This window comes from Pogona vitticeps, chromosome 5 (assembly GCF_051106095.1).
Source record: "Pogona vitticeps strain Pit_001003342236 chromosome 5, PviZW2.1, whole genome shotgun sequence".
In the NCBI taxonomy this organism is placed as follows: Eukaryota; Metazoa; Chordata; class Lepidosauria; order Squamata; family Agamidae; genus Pogona; species Pogona vitticeps.
Genome location: NC_135787.1, coordinates 156,779,294 through 156,805,928, shown reverse-complemented (window position 1 = coordinate 156,805,928; position 26,635 = coordinate 156,779,294). Strand labels below are relative to the sequence as shown.

Here is a 26,635-nt window from a genome sequence, read left to right as displayed (position 1 = left end):
CTTATGTTAGGCATCTTTTACTACCAATTTAAATTCTTTCCTGGCAATTTGTGATTTGTATATGTCAATAGTTGTTTGACCAATCCGAACAGAGTTCATTGAACGGGCTCTCGCGCTGTGGTTTGTTATAATTGTAGTCCATCAAACCCCACGTGCTCTAAGCACTTTCCCGTGAAAGAACTACCTTTCCCAGGATTCCTACAGGAGAGCCTCTTCGTGGGGGCGGTGGGTGGGACCTCTAGCCCTGCGCGACGGGCTTGATATTCGCCGGCGCCGCCTGGGCCCGGGAGTGCGAAGGAAAGTCATGGCCGAAGCGGATCCCAGCTCGTTCGCCGACCCCGGCTGCTGCCGGACCCACCACCTCTACCTGCGCTGCCGGGTCGACTTCGAGAGCAAGTCGTTGCGGGGGAGCGCGGCCCTCACCGTGCGGGCGGAGCGGGACCGCCTGCGCGGCCTGGTAACCACGCCGCCCTTTCCCCTTCCGCGGCAGGCGTGTCGGCTGTGGGGAAGGAGGTGGGAGACAGCCTGTGGGGCTCCTTAGAAGCCCCCCGAGAGGGTTGGCACGTCCCCGGCGCTCGATCTTAATTTATTTTCATTTGAAACATACGTATTTTTACCTGTTGTGCGCCTTCTTCTCCCTTTCTGGAGAGAAGGGGGTAGATATAAAAATAAGTAAATAAAATACATCAATAAAAAAGTACAGGGGGTGCACTTGTGAGTCGATGTTTATAGGTCTGATGGTGGTTTAAGGTTGACTTGAGTGTCTGTTTTAAATTTTATTAATGCAGTTTAAATCCTTTCTCGCTTGCAATTGTTACCTTTAATGTTGGTCTGGCCTTTTGATCTTTTCTGTCTGCTAAAGGGGTTGAAGGAACGGGATGTCCAGAACGCGCAATGGTATAACAATGTAATACAATGAATTAAGTAGCAGTCCTGCCGTATTAATAACTGATAAGTGATTGGTGTTTGATTGCATTTCAGGTTCTCTGCAGTTGTACTTTGTCTCCCTGATAGTGTATCTCTTGCTTGCAAAAGCAAAATCTTAAGATGTGAGCAGAAAAACCTTTGGCCCTCTTAGGTATTTTGATCTCTGCTTCTTGAGATACCTTCCTATTGGTCAAGGTGGAGGGAAGATTGGGGGTTTCCCATAAAAAAAATCTGGCAGGACAAAGGTTCCCCAGCTTAAATATTTATTTGCTCAAGTTAAAAATATCAAACTATGATTATTTGATAATGAGACTTTCCAGTTGACAAAACTGCTCAGAAAGTAAAATTAGATCTTTTACAAAATCAATTAAAATTAGGCTCTCTAACTATTAGACTCTGTTTATCTGCTGTAAACTGTCCAGAGTAGCCCTGGCTGCCAGATGGGAAGTATACAAATCAAATAAATAATAATTATAATATTAGCCTACAATTTCTGTCATCCCTGGTTTGCCAGTGATTGGCTGTTCTGATTTAGGATTATGGGATATGTAATTTCAACAAGTTGCCATTTGGAAAAGGCAGATTTAAACTATAAACTAACTGAAGACTACAGTTTACTTTAACACAGACTTGGCTTATGTTGTCAGTTTCTAGGACTTTATCCTAGAAATGATTGCTTAAAATTCTGGAAGACAGTGCACTTAGCACAAATACACCATGTTTTTCTTGTTGCTGTTAAGTAAATAAACCTCTGATTAAGAAGTGTTTCTTCCAAGACTTGTATCCACAAGAGCCTGTTGTATTTGGCTCCAAAAAAAAAAACAGTATCACGAGCCTGCTTCTTTCACTATAAGATAAAATTTAAGTTATAGGATTTTTTCTTTGTTAGTATGAGAAAGCACAGTCTGTGGACTTGGAACTAGCAAAACATTTTTGAAGTTAAAATGAATTGATTTATTCTGGTTGTTGAAAACTAGTCAGATTGTAGCTCAAATTGTGTATCTTTGTAGCAGTTAAATACTTTCACTGTGCAGAAGAAGCTTTGAAGATAGTAATCCTATATTCATGCCTGGCCTAATGTTACAAAAGTATATAGCATTGACATGTGTATTGAGTTGGGAAACAATGAAGATACCACACACTCTGCGGCTTGTTTGTTTGTGTTATTTTTTGTAAATGTTTGGCAATTTGGAAAAGTCTGACATGTGTTTATGTTTAAAAGTAGAACTTGCACTTTTTTGTATTCCTTTTTTGTTCAGTTTGTACCTCTTTGTTTTTTTGTTTTGAATTGTCTCTCTAGAATGTAAGAATATTGCTATTGACCACTTTTAAAAATTCCTGTGTTTGTTTCATTTGATGTTGTAAAACACTGGCAAGATCTTTTGATGTTTATCAGTAAGAATCTATGAACCTTCTTGACAGGTTTTGGACACAAAGGATTTAACAGTCCATAAAGTGCTTGTCAACCAGCAGGAGGCCCAGTTTGTTCTTGGAGAACGTCATCCTTTCAAAGGAGCACCACTCGAAATCACTTTGCCTTTTCAAGTGGGAAAGTATGTTTGTTCATTTATCTTTCTCTTCATATTTGAAAATGCTTCAAACTCTTGATAACCACAGTAGCATTTTTCTGCCTTAATTGGTACAGTATAAACCTTGTTTATCCATTCCGGCTGAAATAATATAAGGACTTTAATTTTCCCCCCAGTTTCTCAATCACTAAAGTTCTCGAGAAGCCTAAAGTTGAGTGGACTCATACAGACTCATCACATTCGCTTAAAAGGAAATGATACAATGGAAGTGTTTGTATGAAAGGGTAAACTAGGATTCCGGAGAATCCTGGCTTGCTATGAATGAATTGAATGCAGAGAATCTCATTCTTAATTGTGCAACCAACACACAAGCGAAAAGTGTTTTGTGTGCTTTGTATTCCAAGCCCTTTACAAACTTGAGATCTGTAAGCCCAGAACCCTTTTTTATAGTTCTGGCTTCCTTATGTCAGTAGGCAGGCATAGTTCCTTGTCTTGAAGAAACTTTTATGTAGGAAGTTATGTACTCTGAGGTTAGGGTCATTTATTGCACAGCTGAGAAAGCCTTCAGCAGTTGTTTGATTGGAAGTTGCATGCCCCATCCCATATGGCTTCAAATAACAGGGTTAATCTTCATGGCTGTTAGTACTTGTAATAAATCTGTTGCACCTATCACCAAATCAGCAGTTATAAAATCACACTGACAGTTACTCTAACTTTTTGAAACCATGCGGCAGAAATACTTCATTTTATCGTATGTACTAAGAAGTGTGTGTATCCCTAACTATTTGAATATTTGCAGGGGGCAAGATGTGATTGTAGAGATCTCTTTTGAAACTTCTCCAAGGTCTTCAGCACTGCAGTGGTTTACTCCAGAGCAGACCTCAGGAAAAAGGCATCCGTTCCTCTTCAGTCAGTGTCAGGTGAGCATGGTGTTGAGCTGTCCTTTTTTGCTGGGGATAGCAAGTTGTATGGGTATACCTTTCCAAGTATTCCACATTTCCTGTCAACTGAAATCTTGAAGCAAGAATGTACAACATGCTGGTAGAAATCCTATTGTGCAGTTGCACACATTGCCATAAGTTGGGAAATCTTTATTTGCATTTATACATTTATTACATTTATATCCCACCCATCTAGTGGTGAGCCACTACTCTAGGTGGATAACAACAAATAAGTACATAAACCACCCATTTCCCACTCACCAACAGAAAACACCGAATTCATAAAAACAACAGAAAAAAAGAAAGAAACCTCCAAAAACAATGGCAAACTAATTCAAATACAGTCACATGGGACAGCGAGAGAAAATGATGGGGGAGGATCTTTCTGAAGGCCTCCTTAAAAAGCTCAGATTTTACACATTTCCTGAATGTCAAGACATTATCCGTTATAATTTGGTGTGCAAGAAAGAATGTCTGCAGAGATTCATTAACTTGCTGCAATTCATGCCCAAGAATTACACTGTTATCTTACAAGATTTCAGCCACTCTATATAACTGTGTGGCAGGGAATCCTGCACTATTGGGAAGCAAGCAATAAAGATTCTCCAAACTTTGAATGTCCTTTGCCTTTAAAGATGCACCAACAGTGATGATTTTTTATATTCATAGTCTAAGGCACAGTGGCCAAAATCCTCTAACATAGTTACCACAGTATAACACAGGTGGTGTAACATGTGGAAGCAAATTGCCTCAGTTAAGAAGTTGTTGCAAATGTTATCTATTGTATACTGAGTTGTGTAACCCAGTGTGCAACTGGTAATGTCTACTGTGATTTCTTAACTTGAGGCAATTTGTGTCCCAAATTTACTCCATTTATGTTTTGCTGGCATAGCTATGTAAGACTATGTTGGCACAAACAACTTCAATTAATTGGAACTGAGAGGCTGTGTCTAGTCCTGCCTTTTTCATATCATCTCAAGAAATGGCATGTTGCATATATTAGAAGGAACTGTATGAATTAACAAGGCCACTGGTTTTCACATCTTACTGTCTTTTTACTCTAAATAAAATGGTCACATTGTTCATTTGACTTTTTGGATGAACAGTACGAAGAGCAATAGTAAAAAGGTTTATAATTCTACCATGGGTCAGAAATATTAGTGAAACAAAGAATACAATACATATCAGTGGAACTTAATCAGACTTTTGATTTTAAGCATTTAGAATATGGAACCATTAAATCTACTCTAGTCAGGTGATCATACTAAAAATAAATGGCACAGTCAGCCAATCCTTCACTTCGAGAAGCACTGCACTGCAAACTTGCTGATGAGAAAAATGAGTGGTCCTTTTATGACCACAAAATATGATATTTCTAACATTTTAATTTGTTTTTAATTTTTACCTATAGTTCATATATACATACATTTTAATTGTGCAGTACTCTGATATGAATAAGGAAAAAAAGCCTTGATTTGTTGCCATTTCTGTTTATGGTTTTTTTGCTGATAAATTAACCCTAAGAAAAAGCCCATCTGACTCTGAGGTCCTCATATTTGCATATAAAAGTAACTCTCTTGGATTCTTCCTGTCGAGATACTACAGATAGATTCCTTAAGCAGATATAAGACATTCTACCACAGAGAGTTGTCTGAACATGTAGATTAAGCATGAATTGATGTTTTGGACTGGAATATACTTGGAATGTACCTCTCTTATACTATCAGATCATTTTAAGAGACAATATGTAGTAGGGTAATATTGCCATTGATAATCTTAGATACTTAAATCATTTTTTTCTATATTTTATATTTGTGTGCTCTTACACAAGTTGTTACCTCAGCTGTATATTTCTCTATCTCTGTATAGGTGATAACTTTTGTAATAGGTATTATTTTCTGATGTAAAACTGCTAATAATAGTGATGGCACTACTGATTTTTATGTTAAACATTTTTGTCTAATGCATCATTAGGTTCTATACATAAGATTTTATCTGCCCTGCATCTCCTAATTGAAAGAGGTGGTATAAAAATGAAAATAAATGCATTTTTTTGCTTTGGAAAGGAACTTTCTAGAGAACCTTTTGATATTTCTGAACATTTTCCTAATAGCATCCTCTGGCATCTGCTGATTTTTTTAATGGAAAGTGTGTATGTTTCTTTGCTGTATAAAACCCTGGTGTGTGCTATCTTGCTCACAAGACTTAGGAATTTTCCTACAAAATGCTAAGTCTTGTAAAACTTTTTAGAGGCTGTGTCTGTAAGCCAGTGAGATACAGACAATTAATAACACATATACAGTCTTTTCAGTTTTACCCCTCAACTTGGCATCCACCTGTTAAATTTGAATTTACTTTCTAAACTTGAAGTTTAATAGGAATGCTCTTAGAAAGTGACTTAATAACTGTGAAAATGCAGTAAAAGCCTGAGTTGTGTTTAGATGTATTCAATTAAATTGTTGAGGGTGGACACTGCAAAATATGATCATATTATAGAGAAGCTCTTTTTCTTTTATACTGAATGCAACAGTTACCTACAAAAATAACATTTCTAATCTGTACTAATTTTTTTTTTAAAGGCTACGCACTGCAGAGCTGTTCTTCCTTGCCAGGACACACCTTCCGTGAAGCTAACGTACTATGCAGAGGTAGGAAAATCCAAAGGTTCTGTACCTCAGAGGTATAGATATGTGCTGACATCTTACAAACTCTGACAGCAAATTGAACATTTTGTGCTAACATACAGAGCAAACAGCTGAAAATATTCAGTTCTGTTAATCATAAATGCCAATGTATTGTGTTCTTCTCTTTTTCGTGCACTATACCCGGTGGTCCCCAACCCGCGGCCTGGCATCGGGCCAGGGCCTTGGCAGGCCCAGGCAATGGAGACAGATCTCCTGCACCCCCATGTCCACCCACACGCATGCCCCACCTACCCGTGCATGCGCGTGCCCCACCCTCCCATCCGTGTGTGCTCCACCCATGCATGCGTCTCTGCACCCCGCCTGCCCGCACATGCATGCATGCACACCCTGCCCATCTGTGCACAGGGGGTGCCCTGCCCCCCCCAACTGGTCCATGGTTTGGAAAAGGTTGGGGAGCACTACACTATAGCAAAGCAAAGCATGTTGCTTATATACTGACCCATAGTGCTTCAAGCACTCTCTGGGCGGTTGACAAGTTAATTATGCAGGCTACACATTGCCCCCCCCCCAGCGAGCTGGGTACTCATTTTACCGACCTCGGAAGGATGGAAGGCTGAATCAACCTTGAGCCGGCTACCTGGGATTGAACCCCAGGTCGTGAGCACAGTTTTGGCTGCAGGACAGCGGTTTAACCATTGCACCACGAGGATGTAACATAATTATTCTAGAAAAGACAGAAGAATGTCAAGTCAACTGCCAGTTACAAGACAGGCCCTTCTTCTTCCTCATCTCAAACATATTAATACTTATAATGCAACTGCAGAAGAGCATGTGGAAAACAAGTCTAGCCATGCCAAAATTATATGCATTACAAAAACGAAAAGGAAAAAACCCCAAGAGGAACTAAGAGGTTGCAAGTAAACAATGTTTACACTTACAAAGATTTCTAGAATGCGGAACGTCTGCTGTGGTTTTGTTAATATAGCTGACTGAGCATTTCCATGCTACATGTTTGAAGTCAGCAGATGCATCCCATCAAAATAAATGTTCTTCAAATTGCTGCATTGCAATTTATTAAAAAAAATTGTATGCACCCTTTCTTCCTGTAGGCAACCCAAGGTGGATCACAACAATTAAAACTATATAATAAACAGTTTTAAAATACCATAGAAATCATATTAGGAAAACAATTAAAAACATATATAAATATTAAAACCAAGGTCAAAAACATTTTTAAAGACACTTGAAAACATTTAAAATTTTTGAAGTTAAATAATTATAACAAAGGTCTTACTACTCCCTCCTTTAGGCATTCTGCTAACCTGTCTTAATGCAAAGAAGCATTTACCACTCCACTAACTCACTTTGCCAATCCCCCTCTGGCTGCTTTTTAAACCAGGAAGGGCAACGGTTCAGGACACATGTGGTAGCTTTCACCTTTCCAAAGATCCTATCCACATCCTCAGATAACACAAACTGAAATGTATCCATTCTTGCAGAACTAGGAAAAGCAAAGCAATCTGTGCTGCTTATAGACCACTTGATAGTGCTTAAAGCCCTCTCTAGGTGATTTAAAATTTAATTATGCAGTGAGCTTGATATTCAGTTTGCCAACTTCAGAAGGATAGAAGGTTGAGTCACCCTTGAGCAAACTACCTGAATCAACTAGAACTGAGCCCAGGTAACGAGCAGAGTTTTGAGTACTACAGTTTAATTACTGCACCACGAGGCTTGCAGGGGCCAAAGTTACATCAAAATGATGGCAAAGGTTACCCATGTTGGAAGCCCTTAGTTATTTTGGTGATATTCTATTGTTGGAGCTAGAGTTTTTGAGGTCTCTAGAATCCCGGCTTCATGGAAAAGCAAACAAAACCAAATGAGTTGACATTTCAATCACATATTTTCCCAACAAAACAACCTGGAGCAGTGAGAACATGCACACAAAATAGGACTTTGATGCTCTGCTTGCTGAGAGAGGGTTGTAACCTTTTCCATATCATACCCTGATCTTTGTTTGTTTGTTTTTTGTTTTCAATAATGCAAGGGCTGAAGAGCCAAATAGCATCATAACTAGCTTGACCACAGAAAAAATGCTATAGAGGCTTGACACTCTCTGGATGAAAACCTGGGAAATTCAAACTATAATTCCGGATTAATCATACTTAGCTCCTTGCAAGAAAATTATTGCTCTCTGCAGAATGGGTTGAAACAAGTAGCTCGTAAGTGTCTTTCCATTCAAGCAGATATTGTGCTTCTCACCACTTAACCAGTATTACAGAAAGCCAGCCAGCCAGAAGTAATCGGAACATAGTAAAGCTTTTTACTTAATATAGTTGAAATATTTGGCCGAAGTCCCCAGCATTTACTATGTCATGTCTTCTTTGCTTTACATGGGGCACATGTAAACTGGAATGCCTTTAGGCCCCTCCTTATGTGCACTAAGTCTTGAAGGTGTTGCTAAAATGTACATTAATTCTGAGAAACATAATACAGTGTTTACTGTTGGTATTTAGATTTTTTTGCTTTTAAGTGTTTCATTTAGAATATTTCTTCTAAAGTAAACTTGCTGTCCTCTGAAAATGCTGGCCACAGAGACTGGCGAAACGTCAGGAAGAACAACCTCCAGAACACGGCCAAAGAGCCCGAAAAACCCAGAACAACCATTAAACTTACATAATTCGTTTGCCATTTTATTGTCATTTAATTGTGAAAGATCATGGAGTGATTCATGGTAAGATAACTGACCAAAAATACATTGGTTTGTTGCAATATCTTTTCATAGGTATATTACAACAGAATACAAAGCTATGATCATTTAAGAAAATGAGTGGATTGACATTAGAGATAATACAGAATTGGTGTTATAAGATATAATTGCAATTAAGATATAAAATAGTTAATATATGAAATGCAAAACATTAATATATTTTTGTTTATGCTTAGATATCTGTTCCAAATGAGTTGGTGGCTCTTATGAGTGCTAAGAGAGATGGAGATTTGCCAGATCCAGAAGAAAGCTCTAGGAAGATTTATCGTTTCAGTCAAAATGTAAGATTCCACATTGTCAACTCAATTTGTTGTTGCTATTAGATGATGTCAGATTGCTCCCATTTTATGGTGACTACAAATTAATAACTTCCAAAAGATATCATCAAGAATTCTGCTGAAGTCTTGCAAAATCAAGACCATGGGTTCCTTTATTGAACCAATCTATCTTATGTTGTTTGGTCTTCATTTCTTACTTCATGCCTCCTTCCCTAGCATTATTCTTTTCTCTTGAGTCTTGTCATGACATGCCCGAAGTATTATACTTCAGTCAGTTTCTCCTGAGAATTCGGATTTGATTTTATTGAGAACTCACTTGTTTTTCTTTCTGGCAATCTATAGTATTAATAAAGGTCTCCTGTAACACCACATTTTAAGTGAATAAATTATTTTCCTATCAGCTTTCTTCATTGCTCAGTGTTCACGTTGCTATATGAAATTCAGGAATACCAAGTATGGATGATTTTGATTTGATCTCCAGCAGCACATCCAAAATATCCTTAGATTTTTATTTCTAATTCCTTCATATCTGTCTTTTTAGATTTCAGACTTCTTCTGATTTGTTGGCTGCAGTCTTCATTTTGATTAATGATTGAATCGAGACATAACGATTTCAGTTTCTTCATTGTCAGCCTTGAAAGTTATGTAATTCTATGGTCATGATTTTTGTCTCAATGCTCAGCTATTAACCTGGTTTTATAGTTCCTTCTTCAATTTTCATCAGTTTTCTCAAGTTTGTCAGTAATACGAGTTATCTGCGTATCTTAAATTATTGACATTTTCCCCACCTATTTATATTTTTTCTTCAACCGAAACTAATCCTTCTTTTTGAATAGTATGTTCTGCAGATAGATTTGATAGATCAAGAGATAAAATAGACCCTTTATTGATTGCCTCAGCCCATTGTGGTATATATATATATTTATTTCCATTAAAAGCATTGGATGAGCTTGGCTTGAGAAATCATGCTTGAACATGTGAAATACATGACCTGTATGTCTGTTATTATTTTTGTGTATTAATCCATTTTTTTCTCTTTTTCTGATTTAGGTTCCAATACCAAGCTATTTGGTCGCTCTAGTTGTTGGTGCTTTGGAAAGCAGGTTGGTATGCCTCAATGGCTATAGGCAGTTGCCATGGCAAACTATGGTTTAGCGAGATGCTAATAATAAGTCTAGCCTTTCACAATTATGTACTGTCCTCTGCTTCCATCCATGTATGGAGCAGTCCAGATGCTTCTGCTTTTTCTTAAGTGCACATTGCCATGTTGTAAACTCAATAAACAGTTCTTAGATTGAAAGTCTTAGTACTTTAAACAAGTTAGCTTCAGTCTACTTCCATGACAGTTTTTCGCTGAATAAAATACAAGCAGCTTAATAGGAGTCTTATAAAAAGAGATGCACTGCAGTACAGAACGTAGCTGTCTGTGTTACAGAAAGATGTAAAGTTGCAAGGCATATATTCTCAGAAAAATGAGTAGTTCATCTCTCTCTCTCTCTCTCTCTCTCTGTGTGTGTGAGAGAGAGAGAGAGAGAGAAAGAGAGAGAGAGATAATGCATTTGTGTAGTTGGAAAATCTTTTTCAAAACCATCAGAGATCAGAGAATCTCTTTTTGCCTTCTATCTTCCATCCCATTGTACTTCACCCATGATTTTGGATCCCTTGGCTGATTGGATAGTTCAGTAAGTTAGGTACAGTATCTGACTGCACAGACTGAGATTTGGAGTATGATTCCCTATTGTGCCTCCAGGGAGAAAAGCCTACGTGTGAAGCCATGGGCAAGCTGCACAGGCTGCCCCAAGATAAGAGAATGATCAACCACTTCTATGTATAGCTCGTTCAAGTTTACAGCTATCTGGAAGATCTATGATTGGTCTCCAGATTTTTTAAAAAAAAAAACTGAGATATCGATGCTGAGAGCTGCTAAATTGATCTGCACAGCAGCAAAGGCAAAAAAAGAAAGAAAGAAAAAGAAGAGGAGAGTTATTCGTACACCATATTCCTCATGAAACTTGCCTTCCTTGAGGTTCTTTTTCCCCTACAAAGCAGGAAACATTTGTATATAAAGAATCCTCTCCCTTCTCCTGCCCCTGGCACCTTATTATTGCATGCCACCGTGACTATATGCATGACTTTGATCAGGGAAATTGGAGGGAGAGTTAAGTTTCCAGTCCTGCCCCCAGACTACACATCTGACCTGGTGGATGCATTTGAGTTAAAAGAGAAGAAAACATCAGGAGACCTGATCACGGTCTGGGTCTTCAGCACAGCATTGCCTACCATGATGAAAGAAATAACAAATATTCCAAATATACAAACATTTCTTTCAAAGAATGTTGTAGGATAATTTGCAAGAAGAGTACTGTAGCTAGTCATAGTTTAGAACTAGGTCATTCTTTTAGAAATGATTAAGGAATTATTTCTGCTGTCTTATGCAGTTTTGTGTAATGGTACAAAAAAGACACATAGATACATGCATACCCTGCAAGGTTTTGAAAAAGATTTTCCAACTACACAAATGCATTATCACAGAGAGAGAGAGAGAGAGAGAGAGAGAGAGAGAGAGAGAGAGCGCTAGACCTCTGGGCTTCAGAGTCTTTGAGGGTAAGCCATTATGACAATGAATGAAGATATAATGGTTACCCGCGATTAAAACTGAAAGGAAGAACTTGCTTAAAAGATGGCAAGCATTGAGTAAGAACTCTGGTCAAGATATATTTGTTCCCTCCCTTAGAAGCAGAATTAATTTAAATAATTCTTCACAAATCAACTGTTGCTTTGTGTATTGTTTTTCCTTGTGTATGGCAGCACTCTCCTGGTTAATCCAAATATTAATCTTTATGAATTTGATGCTTTACAATTTGAAGTAAGTGATAAATCATTCGGGAAGATGGGATTTGTAGTTATTCTAACCGAATTTTGTTCTTCAGAGAAATTGGCCCCAGAACTTTGGTATGGGCTGAAAAGGAACTGGTAGACAAAGCAGCATATGAATTTGCGGAGGTTAGTGAAAATTCTTTCTTTGCCTGATGCATCTCTAAAAGTGAATTGCTAATAGCACTTTTTTATTTTTTTGTAAAAAGAGGAACCTTTAAAATTTGGAGAAGAAAACAAAACACGGTGTTCTTGAGATCCTGTATATTAATATAATGAGAATTAATACCAGGGTTGAACATTAAAAGCAGTGAATTTTTTGTTTCAGACTGAAGCCATGTTGAAAATTGCAGAAGATTTGGCAGGCCCTTATGTATGGGGTCAGTATGACTTGCTCGTGTTACCACCTTCGTTTCCTTATGGTGGTATGGAAAACCCCTGCCTCACCTTTGTTACTCCAACATTACTGGTAAGTAGGAGTTGATTTTACAGCATAGGATTCCTCGGGACATCACTCTGAATTCATTTAGCTCATGGGGCTAATGTGGCAGATTGTGTTTTAGTAAACACCATTAACTATCCTTATGATTGCCCAAATTAGGAAACAGGAATTTCTATTTATTTATTTATTTTTATTTATTTATTGCATTTATATGCCGCCCATCTAGTGTAGACATCGTATACTCTGGGCGGCTCACAACATGTACGATAAAAGCAATTTAAAATATACAGAGTTTACATAAATTAAAAAAGCAATATAAAATATAAATCGTAAGTTTATAGTTTTGTTTTTAATTTAAAAATAATGTTGTATTAGTGTGAGTGAGAAGTAACTTTAATCTTTATCTTTTGTAGGCTGGCGACAGATCATTATCTGGCGTAAGTATAAGTCCCTGCAAATGGGAGTTGCTAAAGAAATAATAGACCTCCTGTTCATAATTCATTATTATGATGTCTAGAATTGGGACTGGCTTGTCTTTGCTCTGACAAGCTGGGATACATACCAATAAAAACCAGCACCTTCCCTTGTTTACTATAAGCTGGAGTTCTCAAGGCCACTGTGTGAGAGACAGTGGGACTGTGGCTGGGCTGCTGCCGGCTGCCAGCTTTTTCCAAGGGAGCCTGGCTCAGTCTCCCTCTGCTTTGCAGGACTGGGCCCTGCTACTCCTGGCTGCCCACCCCCTTCCCAACATCAGCCACCTGGCTCGGGAAGAGGAGGTTTTAAGTCGGAGCTGCTTTCACGGCCCTGCCAGAGCAGCATTCCTGTGTTCAAGAGAGCCGAATAACATCTGGGGCCTCTGGGGCAACCAATAGAGAGGATATATGGCAGGGGAAGATATGGCGTTGGGAGTCGAGCATGCTCGCGTAGGAGAAAGGCGGTTAGATACCTTACACCTATCCTTTCTAGCTCTACTCCCAGCAAACGGTACTAGGTGACCATATCAGCCACCCCCAAGGCCACATGGTACTGTTGGTAAATGCCAGGTCAGCAAAAAACAAGACCGCCCTCATCCATGATTTAATTTTGGATGAGGGTGCCGACCTGGCATGCATTACTGAGACCTGGGTGAGAGAAGGAGGAGTTCCTCTATCTCAGTTGTGTCCCCCTGGGTACTTGGTCCAACACCAGAGTCACCTGGAGGGTTGGGGAGGAGGCATGGCAATAGTCTACAAGGATTCCTTCCACTTTTCCAGACTCCCTGTCCCCTTGGGAAATGGTCTAGAGGGCCTCTATTGTGTGTTGGGCTCAAGAGACAGCCTGGGGATTCTCTTGGTGCACCGCCCACCCTGCTGCTTACCAGCAGTCTCCCTGCCTGAGCTGACGATGGTGATCTCAGACCTGGTGGTGAGGACTCCCAGACTTTTGGTACTGAGGGACCTCAACCTTCATGCCAAGGCCACCTTAACAGTGGTGACTCAGGACTTCATGGCTGCCATGACAACCATGGGGCTGTCTCACCATGTCATCAGCCCGACTCATGAGAAAGACCATACACTGGACCTAGTATTCTCAACGGGATGGGGGAGATAGTGGTCCGGATGTGGTGGGTTTATCATTGACCCCGTTGTCATGGTCAGACCTTTTCCTGGTAAAGTTTAGACTCTCTGCCACTACTATCCTCTGCAGGGGTGGGGTATAAATTAAAACGATCCACCCCCTGGAGACTTGTTGATCCTGAAGGATTCCTGAATGCTCTAGGGGAGTTTCCAGCTGATATGGTCAGCGCTCCTGTCGAAGCCCATGTCGTTTTGTGGTACAAGGAGATGGCCCAGGCAGTTGACACAATTGTACCTAGGCGTCCTCTCCCTGCCCGCGGAGCCTATATGACTCCATGGTACACAGAAGAGCTTCTGGCATGAAACGGTTGGGGAGACGGCTTGAGCGCAGATGGAGGAAATATCGCTGTAACTATGACCAAACAGCTTAGAGCTCATTATTGGTCCTACTCTGTGGCGATACGGCTGGCAAAACGCCACCATTTCTCCAGTCATATTGCTTCCTCGGCGTGTCATCCAGCAGAGCTATTTTTAGCGGCTCAGGACCTTCTTCAACCTAATGGTTTAGTGGAGGTCCCAGACTGATCAGTGGCTCGCTGTAACAAATTTGTTACACACTTTGAGGGGAAAATTGCTGAGATTCACAAAGAGTTGGACTCCACTGTTGATGCAGAGCTTATGGTTGTGTCCAATGCTCCAGACTTATGTCATAATTTATTGGATGAGTTTCAGTTTCAGTTTTACGACCCGAGGATGTGGACAGGGTGCTTGGATCGGTTCATGCCACCACTGTGCAACTCGACCCTTGCTCATCATGGCTAATAACGGAATCTGCCAGGGGAGTTCGCACCTGGATCCTGGAGGTCATCAACTCCTCATTAAGAGAGGGAGTGGCCCCTGCCCCGTTGAAGGAGGCAGTGATTCGCCCACTCCTTAAAAAACTTAATCTGGACCCAGGTCTAGTGATCAACTTCCGACCAGTAGCGAACCTCCCTTTTCGCTACTGGTCGGTGTTGGAATGTGTGGTGGCTGAGCAGCTCCAGACTGTCCTGGATGAAACTGATTATCTAGATCCATTTCAGTTGGGTTTCAGATCGGGTTATGAGATGGAGACTGCCTTGGTCGCCCTGTTTGATGACATTTGCCGGGAGAAAGATAGGGGGAATGCATCCCTATTGATTCTCCTGGACCTCTCAGTGGCTTTCAGCACCATTGACCATGGTGTCCTTCTGGACAAATTGGCTGGGATGGGAATGGGATACACCGTTTTATGATGGTCCTGCTCTTACCTGGCTGATCAAGTCCAGAAGGTGGTGCTGGGGGACAGTAGCTCTGATCCATGGCGGTTGTGTCATGGGGTTCCTCAGGGCTCTATACTGTCCCCCATGCTATTCAGTATCTACATGAAACTGCTGGGGTAGGTCGTTAGGAGGTTTGGGCTGAGGAGTCAGCAACATGCTGATGACACCCAGCTCTACCTCTCATTCTCTACCAATCCAAGTGTGGCAGTCGTCATTCTGAACTCGTGCCTGGACTCAATAATAGATTGGATGAGGGTCAGTAAACTGAGGCTAAGTCCAGACAAGTCAGAGGTGCTCCTCCAGAAAGGTTAAAGGGCCATTTCCTTGCCTTAGATGGGGTTACATTCCCCCTAAAGGAAAAGGTCCGCAGCTTGGGGGTGCTCCTTGACCCGGGTCTGACCTTGGAAGCCCAGGTGGACTCGGTGTCCAGGGGTGCCTTCTTACAGCTGCAGAGAGTATTTCAACACCCTTACCTGGATGAGCGGAGCCTGGCAACAGTCATACATGCACTGGTAGCAACCAGACTGGACTACTACAATGTACTATATGTGGGGCAGCCTTTGAACACGGTCCAGCAATTGCAACTGGCACAGAACCGAGCTGCGCGGCTGGTAAGTGGTGCCGCCGCACAGACTCATATCACGCTAGTTCTGAAAAATTTACACTGGCTGCCGGTTGTTGCTCGGGCCCAATTCAAAGTGCTTACTTTGATATATAAAGCCCTAAACAGCTTAGGACCTGGTTACCTAAAGGACCCCCTTCTTCCATATAAGCCTGCCCATCCTCTAAGATCAGGCCAGGAGACCCTTCTGAAAGTGCCATCCCTGAAAGAGGCGATGTCGAAATAGGGCCTTCTCAGCTGTTGCCCCCCAACTTTGGAACGCCCTCCCTATAGAGATACACCTGGCTCCAACATTTTTGGCTTTTTGGTGCCAGGCAAAGACCTTTCTGTTTAGCCAGCATTTTAATTAAATAGTATTCTTTAGCTGGCCATATGAGCAGCAGGATTTATTACTATTAATGTTTTAATGATTTAATATAGGATATTATTATAATATTGCCTATTTTAATGGTTTTAATGCTTTTAAAGTTTTAATATTGTTGTATGCCATTCAGAGACCACTGGTAATACCGCGGCTAAAAATCTTGTAAATGAAATAAATAAATGTCCAGATGCTGTCTGTTCTTCCCAATTATTGCTTAATTAAAGTTACTAAATGTTGCCACCAATTGCCATGTAAATGATGCTGTGTATATTATTTTTAAAAGTTCAGTTAAGCCTGTGTGGAAACATTTTGGAGTAATTAATTTGATCACAACTGTCTGCTGTTTTTTGGACAATTAATTGTGGGGGTACTTTATGCAGATATTCAACAAGTGTGATACTATGCTTGGATAATACAGGTATGTGATCTTGAAAAAGGCTGTGCTTTTTAATATGTCGTTGTGGTGAGAAAGAAACGAGACAACTGTACACTTACAACATTTTTGTATGTTTCAGGTTATTGCACATGAAATTTCTCATAGCTGGACAGGAAATCTGGTAACAAATAAAACATGGGAGCATTTTTGGTAGGTGACATCCAAAAGCTTTTAAGAGACTGTCTTAATTGAAATGTCATTGATATACAGTTGTAATGACACATGTGCTTGGTTTTTCAGGCTAAATGAAGGACACACAGTGTACTTGGAACGCCGAATCGGTGGCCGGCTCTTTGGTGAACAGTTCAGGCATTTCCATGCTCTGGGAGGCTGGCGAGAATTACAAAACACGGTACATGCTTCTAGTTAAAAAGAAATTAAGTTAACGTTTTTTAAAAACATTTGGTATATGTAAAATCAGCCTTAAGACTATCTAGCTTTGAGGAATACTATGTACTTCATCATCCCTCCTAAGACTAATTGTTTATTTTATAACATTTTTGTTTTATATTTTGTCCCCATAGCAGCTTCCAGAGAAATACACACACGTTCAAAGAATAAAAATAAGGGGGAGAAATGCAGTATGCAAATCATTAAAACAGCTTCCTGTGAAGGGTATAAAACAGCTGCAACAATTTCAAAACATATTTTTGCTTTGTCTCAGCAGTCCACAGCTGGTAAATCCTTTGTTCTGAGCAGGTTCAGCATCTTGCAAACATTTCTGTTTCTGCTTGTGTTGCAAGCTGGAGGCTAGAGAATCAGGCATTCAGTTATTGTGTGAGGTGAACACTTGGAACTAGACCAGTCAATCTGAACCCCTTCTAATTCTGAATTAAAGATAACATAGTGGAGCATCATACTGATCCTAAAATAACCTGGGCTCATAGTAGAATAAAACCATTTGACTGTGACATTTTTAAAAAATAGAACAAGAGTGGATAACCTGTTTTTTTACTCCCATTGTTATTGACAACTGGCCAAGTGGGCTGGAGCTGATGGAAATTGGAGTCCAACAATATGTGGGGGGGGGGGCATAGGTTTCCAGTCTCTGCAGTAGAACATATAAACAGTGGAACAGATGACACTAGAGATGCTACAGTTGCGAAGAGGTTGACTAATAATTTGGCAGTTCTGCTGAGTGTTGGATGGTGTATTCTCTCTTCTCCCCCTCCTGCTTATCAAGAGGTCAAACTTTGTTAAAAATGTAATCACAACATATGTTTTGCTTTTCAGATAAATACCCTTGGAAGCACAAACCCCATGACCAACTTGATCCCTAGTCTGAAAGACGTAGACCCCGATGTTGCTTATTCTTCTGTTCCATATGAGAAAGGTTCTGCATTACTGCTTTACCTTGAACAGCTTCTTGGTGGACCAGGTATTTAGTTACATTGGAAAGCATGTATTTTTTGCATCAGGAAATATCGTAATATGTTTACATCTGGTTAATATATCTTATGTGCTTACAGATGTCTTCATAGGCTTTTTGAGAGCATATATCCAGCAGTTTGCATACCAGAGTATTACAACTGAAGATTGGAAGAACTTCCTATACACTTATTTTAAGGACAAGGTAAGGATTGCTCTTACAGTTCAGAATTCTGGGTTAACATTTGGAAATGAACCTGTCACATCAATGAACTTTCTAGTCAGCTCTTTCCTCCTCTAACTTGACAGCTGCTTCAGAAGCTTTTTTTAATGCTGGGATTTTGCATAAAAACACGCTTTACCATTAAGCATTCCTGAGTATTCTGTAAACATTAAAGACAAAGATTGCCCATTCATCATGTTTCTCCCATGGGTTGTTTAAAAGGTGTGTTGGTGATTAGCCTTCCTTCCAAGACAAAGAGGTGCCAGGCAAGCTGCAAGGTGCTTCTTCAAGGAACTCGGGGTTAATTGAAAGTTGACATTTTACAAGGACATTTAGCAGGAAACATTTATTTCCTGCCAGAATCCTGATATTGCAAATCCACTGTATGCTGCAAGATGTTTACTTCCCCTTTTGATGGGGAAGTAAACATCAAAGGAAAGCAGTACATGAAGGCGTCAATTTTTGAAATGTCCTGTATTTGTTAACAAAGTATTATTTTTTGAAAAGGATACAGTATTTTATATTGAATGAAGTAGTTCCATAAAGATTAAAGGAAAAGAAAAATCTTCAAATCCTGTTATGTTATCCTAAATTAGTGAAACGTTAACATCAATATATTTTAGATATATAGTTTGTTTCTTCTAGATTGATGTGCTTGAGAAAGTTGATTGGAATGCATGGATGAACACTCCTGGCATGCCACCCGTAAAACCAACGTAAGGATCTTCTGTCATGTTCCTAGCTACTTTTGAGCTGACCTTAAACCAGCCATTCTCAATGGAAGCCGTATGGCCCCCTAGGGGACCTCGGCACATTTGAAGGGGGCCCCAGACTGACAAATGTGAGAAGTTTGTGAAAGACATTTGTTTGTGTTGTATCCTTATTTGACAGGGGGCCCTGGAATCTGAGAAGAACTCCTAAAAGGGGAGTGGCCAAAAAAAGGTTGAGAATGGCTATATATTGGTGCTTCAGTTATTTAAAAAATCATTTCTTTATTTATGTTCATTTTTCTGGTCATCTTGTTTGTTCATTTGTTTAAATTGGTTGATGTGTTCAATTTGAATATCAGATGAATATGTAAAGTATGTGTAACCAAAACAGAGTGAAGTACTGTGGCTCCTTTTTAAGGCTAATGTGTTTGTGCAAGGACTTCTCATGAGTTGCAGCCTAATTCTTCAGACTTCAAGTGTTGATTACATAGGTGTCCTGAAAAAAAGAGAAAGTAATTAGCTGATGCTAAATATCTATGGGATAATCCACAACTGTAGGGCTTTCGCCTTTGAGGTGCTGAAGCATATGTGTAAACCTGTGTCTTAGATATTGGACTCAATGCATCTGAAGTGGACTAATCTACGAAAGTTCATTCTAAAATGAATTTATTGGTCTAAAGGTGCCACAAGGCTTTGGTTTTGGCTTTTTTGCTATACATGCACAAAGAGATTAACCCAGCTACTTCTTTAAACCCTGTGATTTACACATGAATATTTCAAATAGTGTAAATAGAACATTCAGACATCTGTTATTTGATCATGATGTAACTCAGGGGTCTCCAAATTTTTGACTGTGAGGGCCACACTGGATATTTTCAACATTTTTGAGGGCCGAAGGACCAGGAATGTGAATGCACACACACGTAGGATGAAGGGAACAGGCTGGATAAAACAGCATGGCGGGCCTGATGTGGCTCATGGGCTATAGTTTGGAGACTCTTGATCTAACTTACAAAAACTGTTTAGGAGTTCTATTAAATGTCCCTTTTGGACTTTGTATTTTAATTTATGTTGTCTGAAATCATGTTGCTTAGCTTAGTTAGTTACAACTAAAGTAGGCCCATTTGAATCAAAGGATCTTACAGAGAAGATGCTTCACCAAATCCAACCTGATTTAATGGTCTTACTGTAGTATGACTTACTATGCTAAGCAACTGGATTTCAGCCATAATATAAGGGTTTCATCAGAGATTAGAAACACAACTCTCAGAATATCACATGTAGTAGTGGTTCCTGGTTGTGCTGGCTGAAATATTCTTGGAGCTGCAGTCCAAAAAAGAAACCTTTTTAAAATCTCTGAGTTGCTATAACCAAGGTTCTATAGGTTGTCTATAATTGTATCTCAATGGAAGACATTTCTTCAGAAACACATCTAATCAGAGAAATGTATGAAATAGGACTGTTCATTAATTTCATTCTGCTAAGAGGTGGCAAGATAGAATATGGATGTGGGCTTGTAGAACCTGTGCTGCAATAAGTGGAAAAACTTTCACAGTTTTAACGAAATCATGTTTTTTCCCATCCTGTTTTTTCCCCACCTTCACCAGGTACGATACAACACTATCAAATGCTTGTATTGCTTTGAGCCAAAGATGGATCAAAGTGAGTCAATGTCCTAAAAATACATAGGATATTTTAATCATATTTCACCTGTAGTGCTAATATTGCATTTTGCTTTGTTTTCCAAACATGCATACCCTTGCCCGGTTTTGTGACGCAAAATTTAATAACCTTTTGTAAAGTAAACTTAACTGTTCTTATGAAAAACATATATAGTTGCTTTCATGACTTTATGTTTTCAACATGACCTTCCAAACTGTTTTAACCATAGATTGGAATGAATGTAAGTGACAGAGACTGACCAGTAGTAAGACGAGTTGCATGGAATAGACAGTCCTGTCCCTATTTTTTCCAGGTTGACCTTCCAAATTCTCTTTGAAATTAGATGGTTAAAGAACAATGGGAGGCAACTGTGGCTATTCATATGTTGGGCTGCAACTGATATAACCTCTTACCATTTGCTATAATGGCTAGGGCAGGTGGAAATTGCAGTCCAGCAATAGATGAAGGACCACAGTTGCCAACATTGCCCTAGAAAGGATGAGATGCAGCCTTTCTGAATTTGGGTAATCATTCATGCACTGTATCTGAATGTATGCAGAAAATAGAAGGCAAAAGGTTCCTTTGATTGTATATTCTGACTGACTGGTTTATAAAATCAAGTTTCTCAAATGAAAACTTGAATCTTAACTGCTGGTAACAAATTTGCCTTGTTCTTCCTTACATGGAATTCCTGAAAGATTTTCAGATTTTCTTTGAATTCTACTTTTTAGGCTACGGAAAGTGAACTCTGCTCCTTTAGTTCGGCTGATATAAGAGAGATGTCTTCCCACCAGCGTATCGAGTTCCTTGCCCTAATCTTGCTGGAGGTAATTGCAGAAAGGGTTTTGCATTTTTTTCTACTAACTTTTCTCATTGCTTTTCCAGCTTATAGAAGAGGGATGGGGAGGTGTATCGGTCCTGGGGAGGAAATGACTTGCCTTTGAGACCAAGCTGGCAGGCCAGATGGTGTGACAAGGCATCTCCATCAAATTTTTTCCCCTCCTTTAGCCCTCCCAAAATTTCCTCATATATTTGCAAAAAGAGGTATAGAATCTCTGCCTGGAGAACATTCCCGTTATCTCCAATGTGAAGTTGGAGGTAACAGAAGGGGTTTGTCCCAAATTGCATTCCCAATCCATCTTGGGGAAAGCCTGAGAGAGACATATCAAGATGGTTTTCTTTGGTTTAATGCTGATTGCACTAGTCATAGACCATAGCAAAATAAAACTTTTACAGTCAATCAAACTAGCATAAAAATGGAAATGCAGCAATTAAAATTGGCACATAAAACTAGTACATACTAAGTATGTATACATGTCAAATACCTTTAAAAAGGATAAAACTTTACTTCTAAAACAAACTTATTTTATTAAAATGGAGATAAAATTGTTAGGAAGTGGCATGGGTTTTATCAGGTTACAATCATACTGTTATGTTTTCCAGTATCCATGATTTACAGAGATGGAGTCCACAAATTTCTCTGCATCTGGTAGCCTTTACTGCAAATAAAGCACATTTTTGTCATATGTTGGTTTGTCTCTTGAAGCTGGAAGTCCAGTATTTCTTTTGCTTCTGAACCTTTCTTTCTCTTTAACAAGAGAACTAAATAACATCCTTTGATGTCAGTATATAACTGATAGTGGAGAACATTGTGCGTTTAACCTTCCACAGCTGATGACATGTAGATACAATGTCTTAGACTGATATGCGATGGAATCTCTCTGGTTTCATCATTGATTCCATTTCTTCAAAACATATTGTGGCAAAGACTTTCTGGTGCCCCATTTTCTTGGATATGACAATTATTTTCCGTATTGTATTCGCGAAGGCTTTCACGGCCGGGATCTAATGGTTGTTGTGGGTTTTTCGGGCTCTTTGGCCATGTTCTGAAGGTTGTTCTTCCTTACGTTTCACCAGTCTCTGTGGCCGGCATCTTCATAATGTTCTCTGAAAATGCCGGCCACAGAGACTGGCAAAACACTAGGAAGAACAACCTTCAGAACATGCCCAAAGAGCCTGAAAAACCCACAACTATTTTCCATATTGTTGCTGCTATTTCATGCCTGCTAACCATTTGACAGTTCTTAAGGATCTGATGACCGTTAAGTGAATTTGGACTCCAGCATCCAAAACTGTTTGTCTGAATATATTTCTGGTCTCATTTCCCTATGGATTAAGTGCTTGTATAGAGAATCCATAGTCGGAAAGCAATTAAGAAAATTTCTATAACCAAACATGTCCATATTGAGCCATTCTCTGTGCCTCTAGACCAATGGTTCCCAACCTTGGACCCCCAGATGTTCTTGGACTAAAACTCACAGAAGCCTTCACCACTAGCTGTGCTTGCCAGGATTTCTCAGAGTTGCAGTCCAAGAACATCTGGACATCCAGTGTTGGGAAGCACTGCTCTAGAGAGGCCTTGGGAAGTCTACTTTCCTTCATCTGGTTAATTCTACACCAGCAGCTGACCATCCTAGCATATACTGTACCACACTAGAAATCATTCCTATACCCAATTCCACTGCAGTTAGATAATGTGGAAGTTTTAGAATTCCCTAACATCAGTATGCAGAAAGCAGTTAACTCTTTCAGTGTTGATATCAGGGAAACTGCAGATTTCTGCACAAAAATTAGCATTGGTATTACTTTTGTCTTACAAATATTTAGAATTGGGCATAATATGCCTGACTATATTAAATTGAGCAGTCAGTAAAGATTTTAGGCAAGACCTACATTCAGTTCCCTTCTCTTTATTTCTAGAGCCCAAGATCCTGTAGCTGAGAAACTTATGCCAAGATAATAATAAGATTTTGCCTTCTCTAATTCTGTAGAGATTATTTACCATCCATGCACTTTTTTCTTTTTCCAAAGACTACAATTTTGAATTTAGCATTGTTAATGGCTAGGTCATTTTCTACATGATAACAGCTAAACTATCTTAGCAGTCGTCTCAGAAAAAAATTGTGTTGTTGACAATAAAATCATATTAACTGTCAAGAGCAAAATGTGTACTATTTAACACTTTAGGCATGTGGCAATCCTGGTTTTACAAGACTTCAAGAATATCATTTAAATAAAAGTCTTAACACTACTCTCTCTTTTTATTTTAGAATCCTATGCCAGTGAGCCATGTAAGAAGAATGCAAGAAGTTTATGACTTTAATGCTGTGCACAATTCTGAAATTAGATTCAGGTTTGTAAAATATGAAAATATAATCTTTAAGTGTTCCTCCTGAAAGAGGAACACTGTTCAGGGGTAATCTCTGTCAGATCTGAAAGTTAATCTACCAGTAAACGGGCAATGCCTCGAAACAGAAGTATGTACAATGAATCAATCGTAAAATGTTTAAGGATGGGTGTTTATGTTCATACCTGGAGTTTTTGAACAAATGTGAAAGTTGATACCTTTGCATGTTAACTGTTTGTATTGTATTATTCAGAATATTTGACCTAAAATGGCTGCTTAGTAAGCAAAATTTAAAACTACAGACTATTTATTCTCTTTCCCAATACCCTGTCTTTTGTGTCATTCCCTCTTACCAACCAAATTCAGGATTGCTGTAGAGTTTCATTATAGAATCATAGAAAAGTGAAGTTGAAAGGGGCCTATAAGACCGTCAAGTCCAACCCTCTGCTCAATGCAGGAATACAATCAAACCATATTTGCCAGGTGATTGTCTAAGTTTTTCTTGAATGCCTGCAGCATTGGAGCACTCACCAACTCCCGAGATAACTGGTTCCACTGTTGTACTGCTCTAACACTTAGGAAGTTTTTCCTGATGTTCAACTGAAATCTGGCTTCCTTTAACTTGAGCCCATTGTTGCATGTCCTGCACTCTGGGATGATCAAAAACAGATCTTGCCCCTCCTCTGTATGACAGCCTTTCAAATATTTGAAGAGTGCTATCTTAATCCTAGAAGCAAGAGAAAATAGGCAAGCTGTTGATATCTATGTATTCTTAATTTGCACAGTTGAGAAATACGGAAACCCCTTGTTGCAGGACTTGAATTCTCTTAGTCTTGATTTGAACTTCATTTTACTGAAGACTGACTCTGTTTTGTAGGTGGCTTCGCCTCTGCATTCAGGCCGGATGGGAAGATGCTATTCCTCTTGCATTAAAGATGGCTACCGAACAAGGCAGAATGAAGTTCACTCGTCCACTGTTTAGGTAAAACAAATATCAAAAAATGAATGCTCTTTGTCTAGGTTGGGTTACTGTGATCTGATTTTGGTTTTCCTTTTCTGAAATTATGCAAAAGTGGTTTCTTTGAAACCGCCAAACCAGTTGAGAGAACTTCTTCTGTTCAACCTATTTTAACCCTCTTTTTATGAACATTATAGAGGCTTCACAATGTGGAGATTGTGGAGGATAACAATCTAACCACAAAAATAAAACTTTATAAATAACAAGATCTTCAGAAATCTTGAATATATTTGGCAATTTACCTAGATCCTTGAGCCTTCAAAGAGCCAGTAGTTGAGGGGCAAGAGAGAAGAAAGACTAAGTAAAGCAGTACCAACAAATAAATCCAAACCTGGTTTTTAAACAAGAAAGATTGCAGGGAAGTATGAAACCAGTGCAGTGGATTTATTTGAGGAAGAGGCTTAACCTCTTTAAACCTGGTTTTGAGAACTGGTTACTGTACTACGAAATGGAAGCAAAATTGAATTTTCAAAAAGAGGGACACAAACTAATGGTGGACAGGGCTACCAGTCCCATTCGTACTGTTAGCTCATCTGTTCCAAGGGAATTGAACAGGATCCCTAGTTTCCTTGCAGAATTTGGGTTTTGTAGTAATAAATTTTATTCAGTATTGTATATGCTTTGCCAAGTCTTGGTATCTGATGCACAAAAAAATCTTATGTTTACAGAACACTACCTTCTGAACAGCTGTTGGAGTCATTTAGTAAAACTAGGTTTCAGTTACTCAAAATTGGAAATGAGCAGACAGTGATTGGCTTCCAAAGTGGTTTCAGATTATTATAAGGCCTCAGTCTTGCATTTAAGCTCTTTCCCTTTTTCCAGTCTTTCTGTGTATATTGGCCATCATCACACTCTGTCTTTTCTTTCTCCAATGTTGTCCTCAAAAATCCAAATATCTGGAGCACTGTATAAACTGTGTTTCTTTTGTGGACCTACTTTGCTCTGTCTCTTGGCTTGTTAGCACAGAAAACTCTGCTTTTTTACTGCATCTTGGCATAAAACTTTAAATTTACATATGCAGATCCTTCTGGAAAACTGTGGTGTTTCAAAAAACAGTGGACACTTGCTGTACCTGTGACTCATTTTCAAACTTGGGAGAAAAAATGAGGTGAATAACAGTGTAGTTCATCTGAAACTTGCTAGAGTGGGACTTCCATGATCAGGGCCATGTCTTGACTTGAAGCTATGAAAGTCACCGTGACCTTGGGCAAATTACTCTCTCTACCTGGCCTAACTTACAAGATCATTTTGAGGGTAAAGTGCAAGGAAGCCACACATAACTTCTTGCATTCATTGGAGGAGAGGTAGAATATAAAGCTAAGAAAAATATGTATAATACTTATATTTTAACATTTATATGGAATTTATTGCAGGGATCTGTATAAATTTGAAAAATCCCGTGATCAAGCTATCAGTGCTTTCCAGCAGCATAAAGCTTCCATGCATCCAGTGACTGCAATGCTGGTAGCCAAAGACTTGGGTCTGGATGGACAGACAACCACAACTTTGCAAACTTAGGAATAAATTCTTATAACAAAGCATCTCCATGTAACTTTTTTTTCATCACATGAGCAAAATGGTAATATTGATCATGGGAACTTGCATGTTTGATTACTTGCTTTCTCTTCTTAACCTGTTTTTTTTTTTTAATAAAGTTTCATGCTGATATGCTAGCACTTCAACCTTGGGCATCTGCAAATCTGAAAAAATTGAAATACATTTTGATATATTTTGTTTGTTACTGCATCATATGCTACTTTAAGAAATAAAGCCTTTTATGATAAA

At 39.3% G+C, this 26,635-nt stretch overlaps 1 protein-coding gene across 1 annotated transcript; it reads left to right on the top strand.

Annotated features, from left to right (window-relative positions):
• Positions 1-226: 226 nt before the first annotated feature.
• On the top strand, positions 227-26,635 carry LTA4H (leukotriene A4 hydrolase). Its single transcript, XM_020815524.3, has 19 exons — positions 227-457; positions 2,350-2,480; positions 3,256-3,376; positions 5,977-6,045; positions 8,986-9,090; positions 10,138-10,190; positions 12,018-12,090; positions 12,290-12,430; positions 12,817-12,840; positions 16,762-16,832; positions 16,923-17,034; positions 17,916-18,060; positions 18,152-18,255; positions 18,919-18,989; positions 20,591-20,645; positions 21,377-21,472; positions 23,756-23,838; positions 24,710-24,814; positions 26,224-26,635. The coding sequence occupies exons 1-19, from the start codon at positions 305-307 to the stop codon at positions 26,366-26,368; spliced, it is 1,857 nt and encodes a 618-aa protein (XP_020671183.3). The 5' UTR covers positions 227-304; the 3' UTR covers positions 26,369-26,635.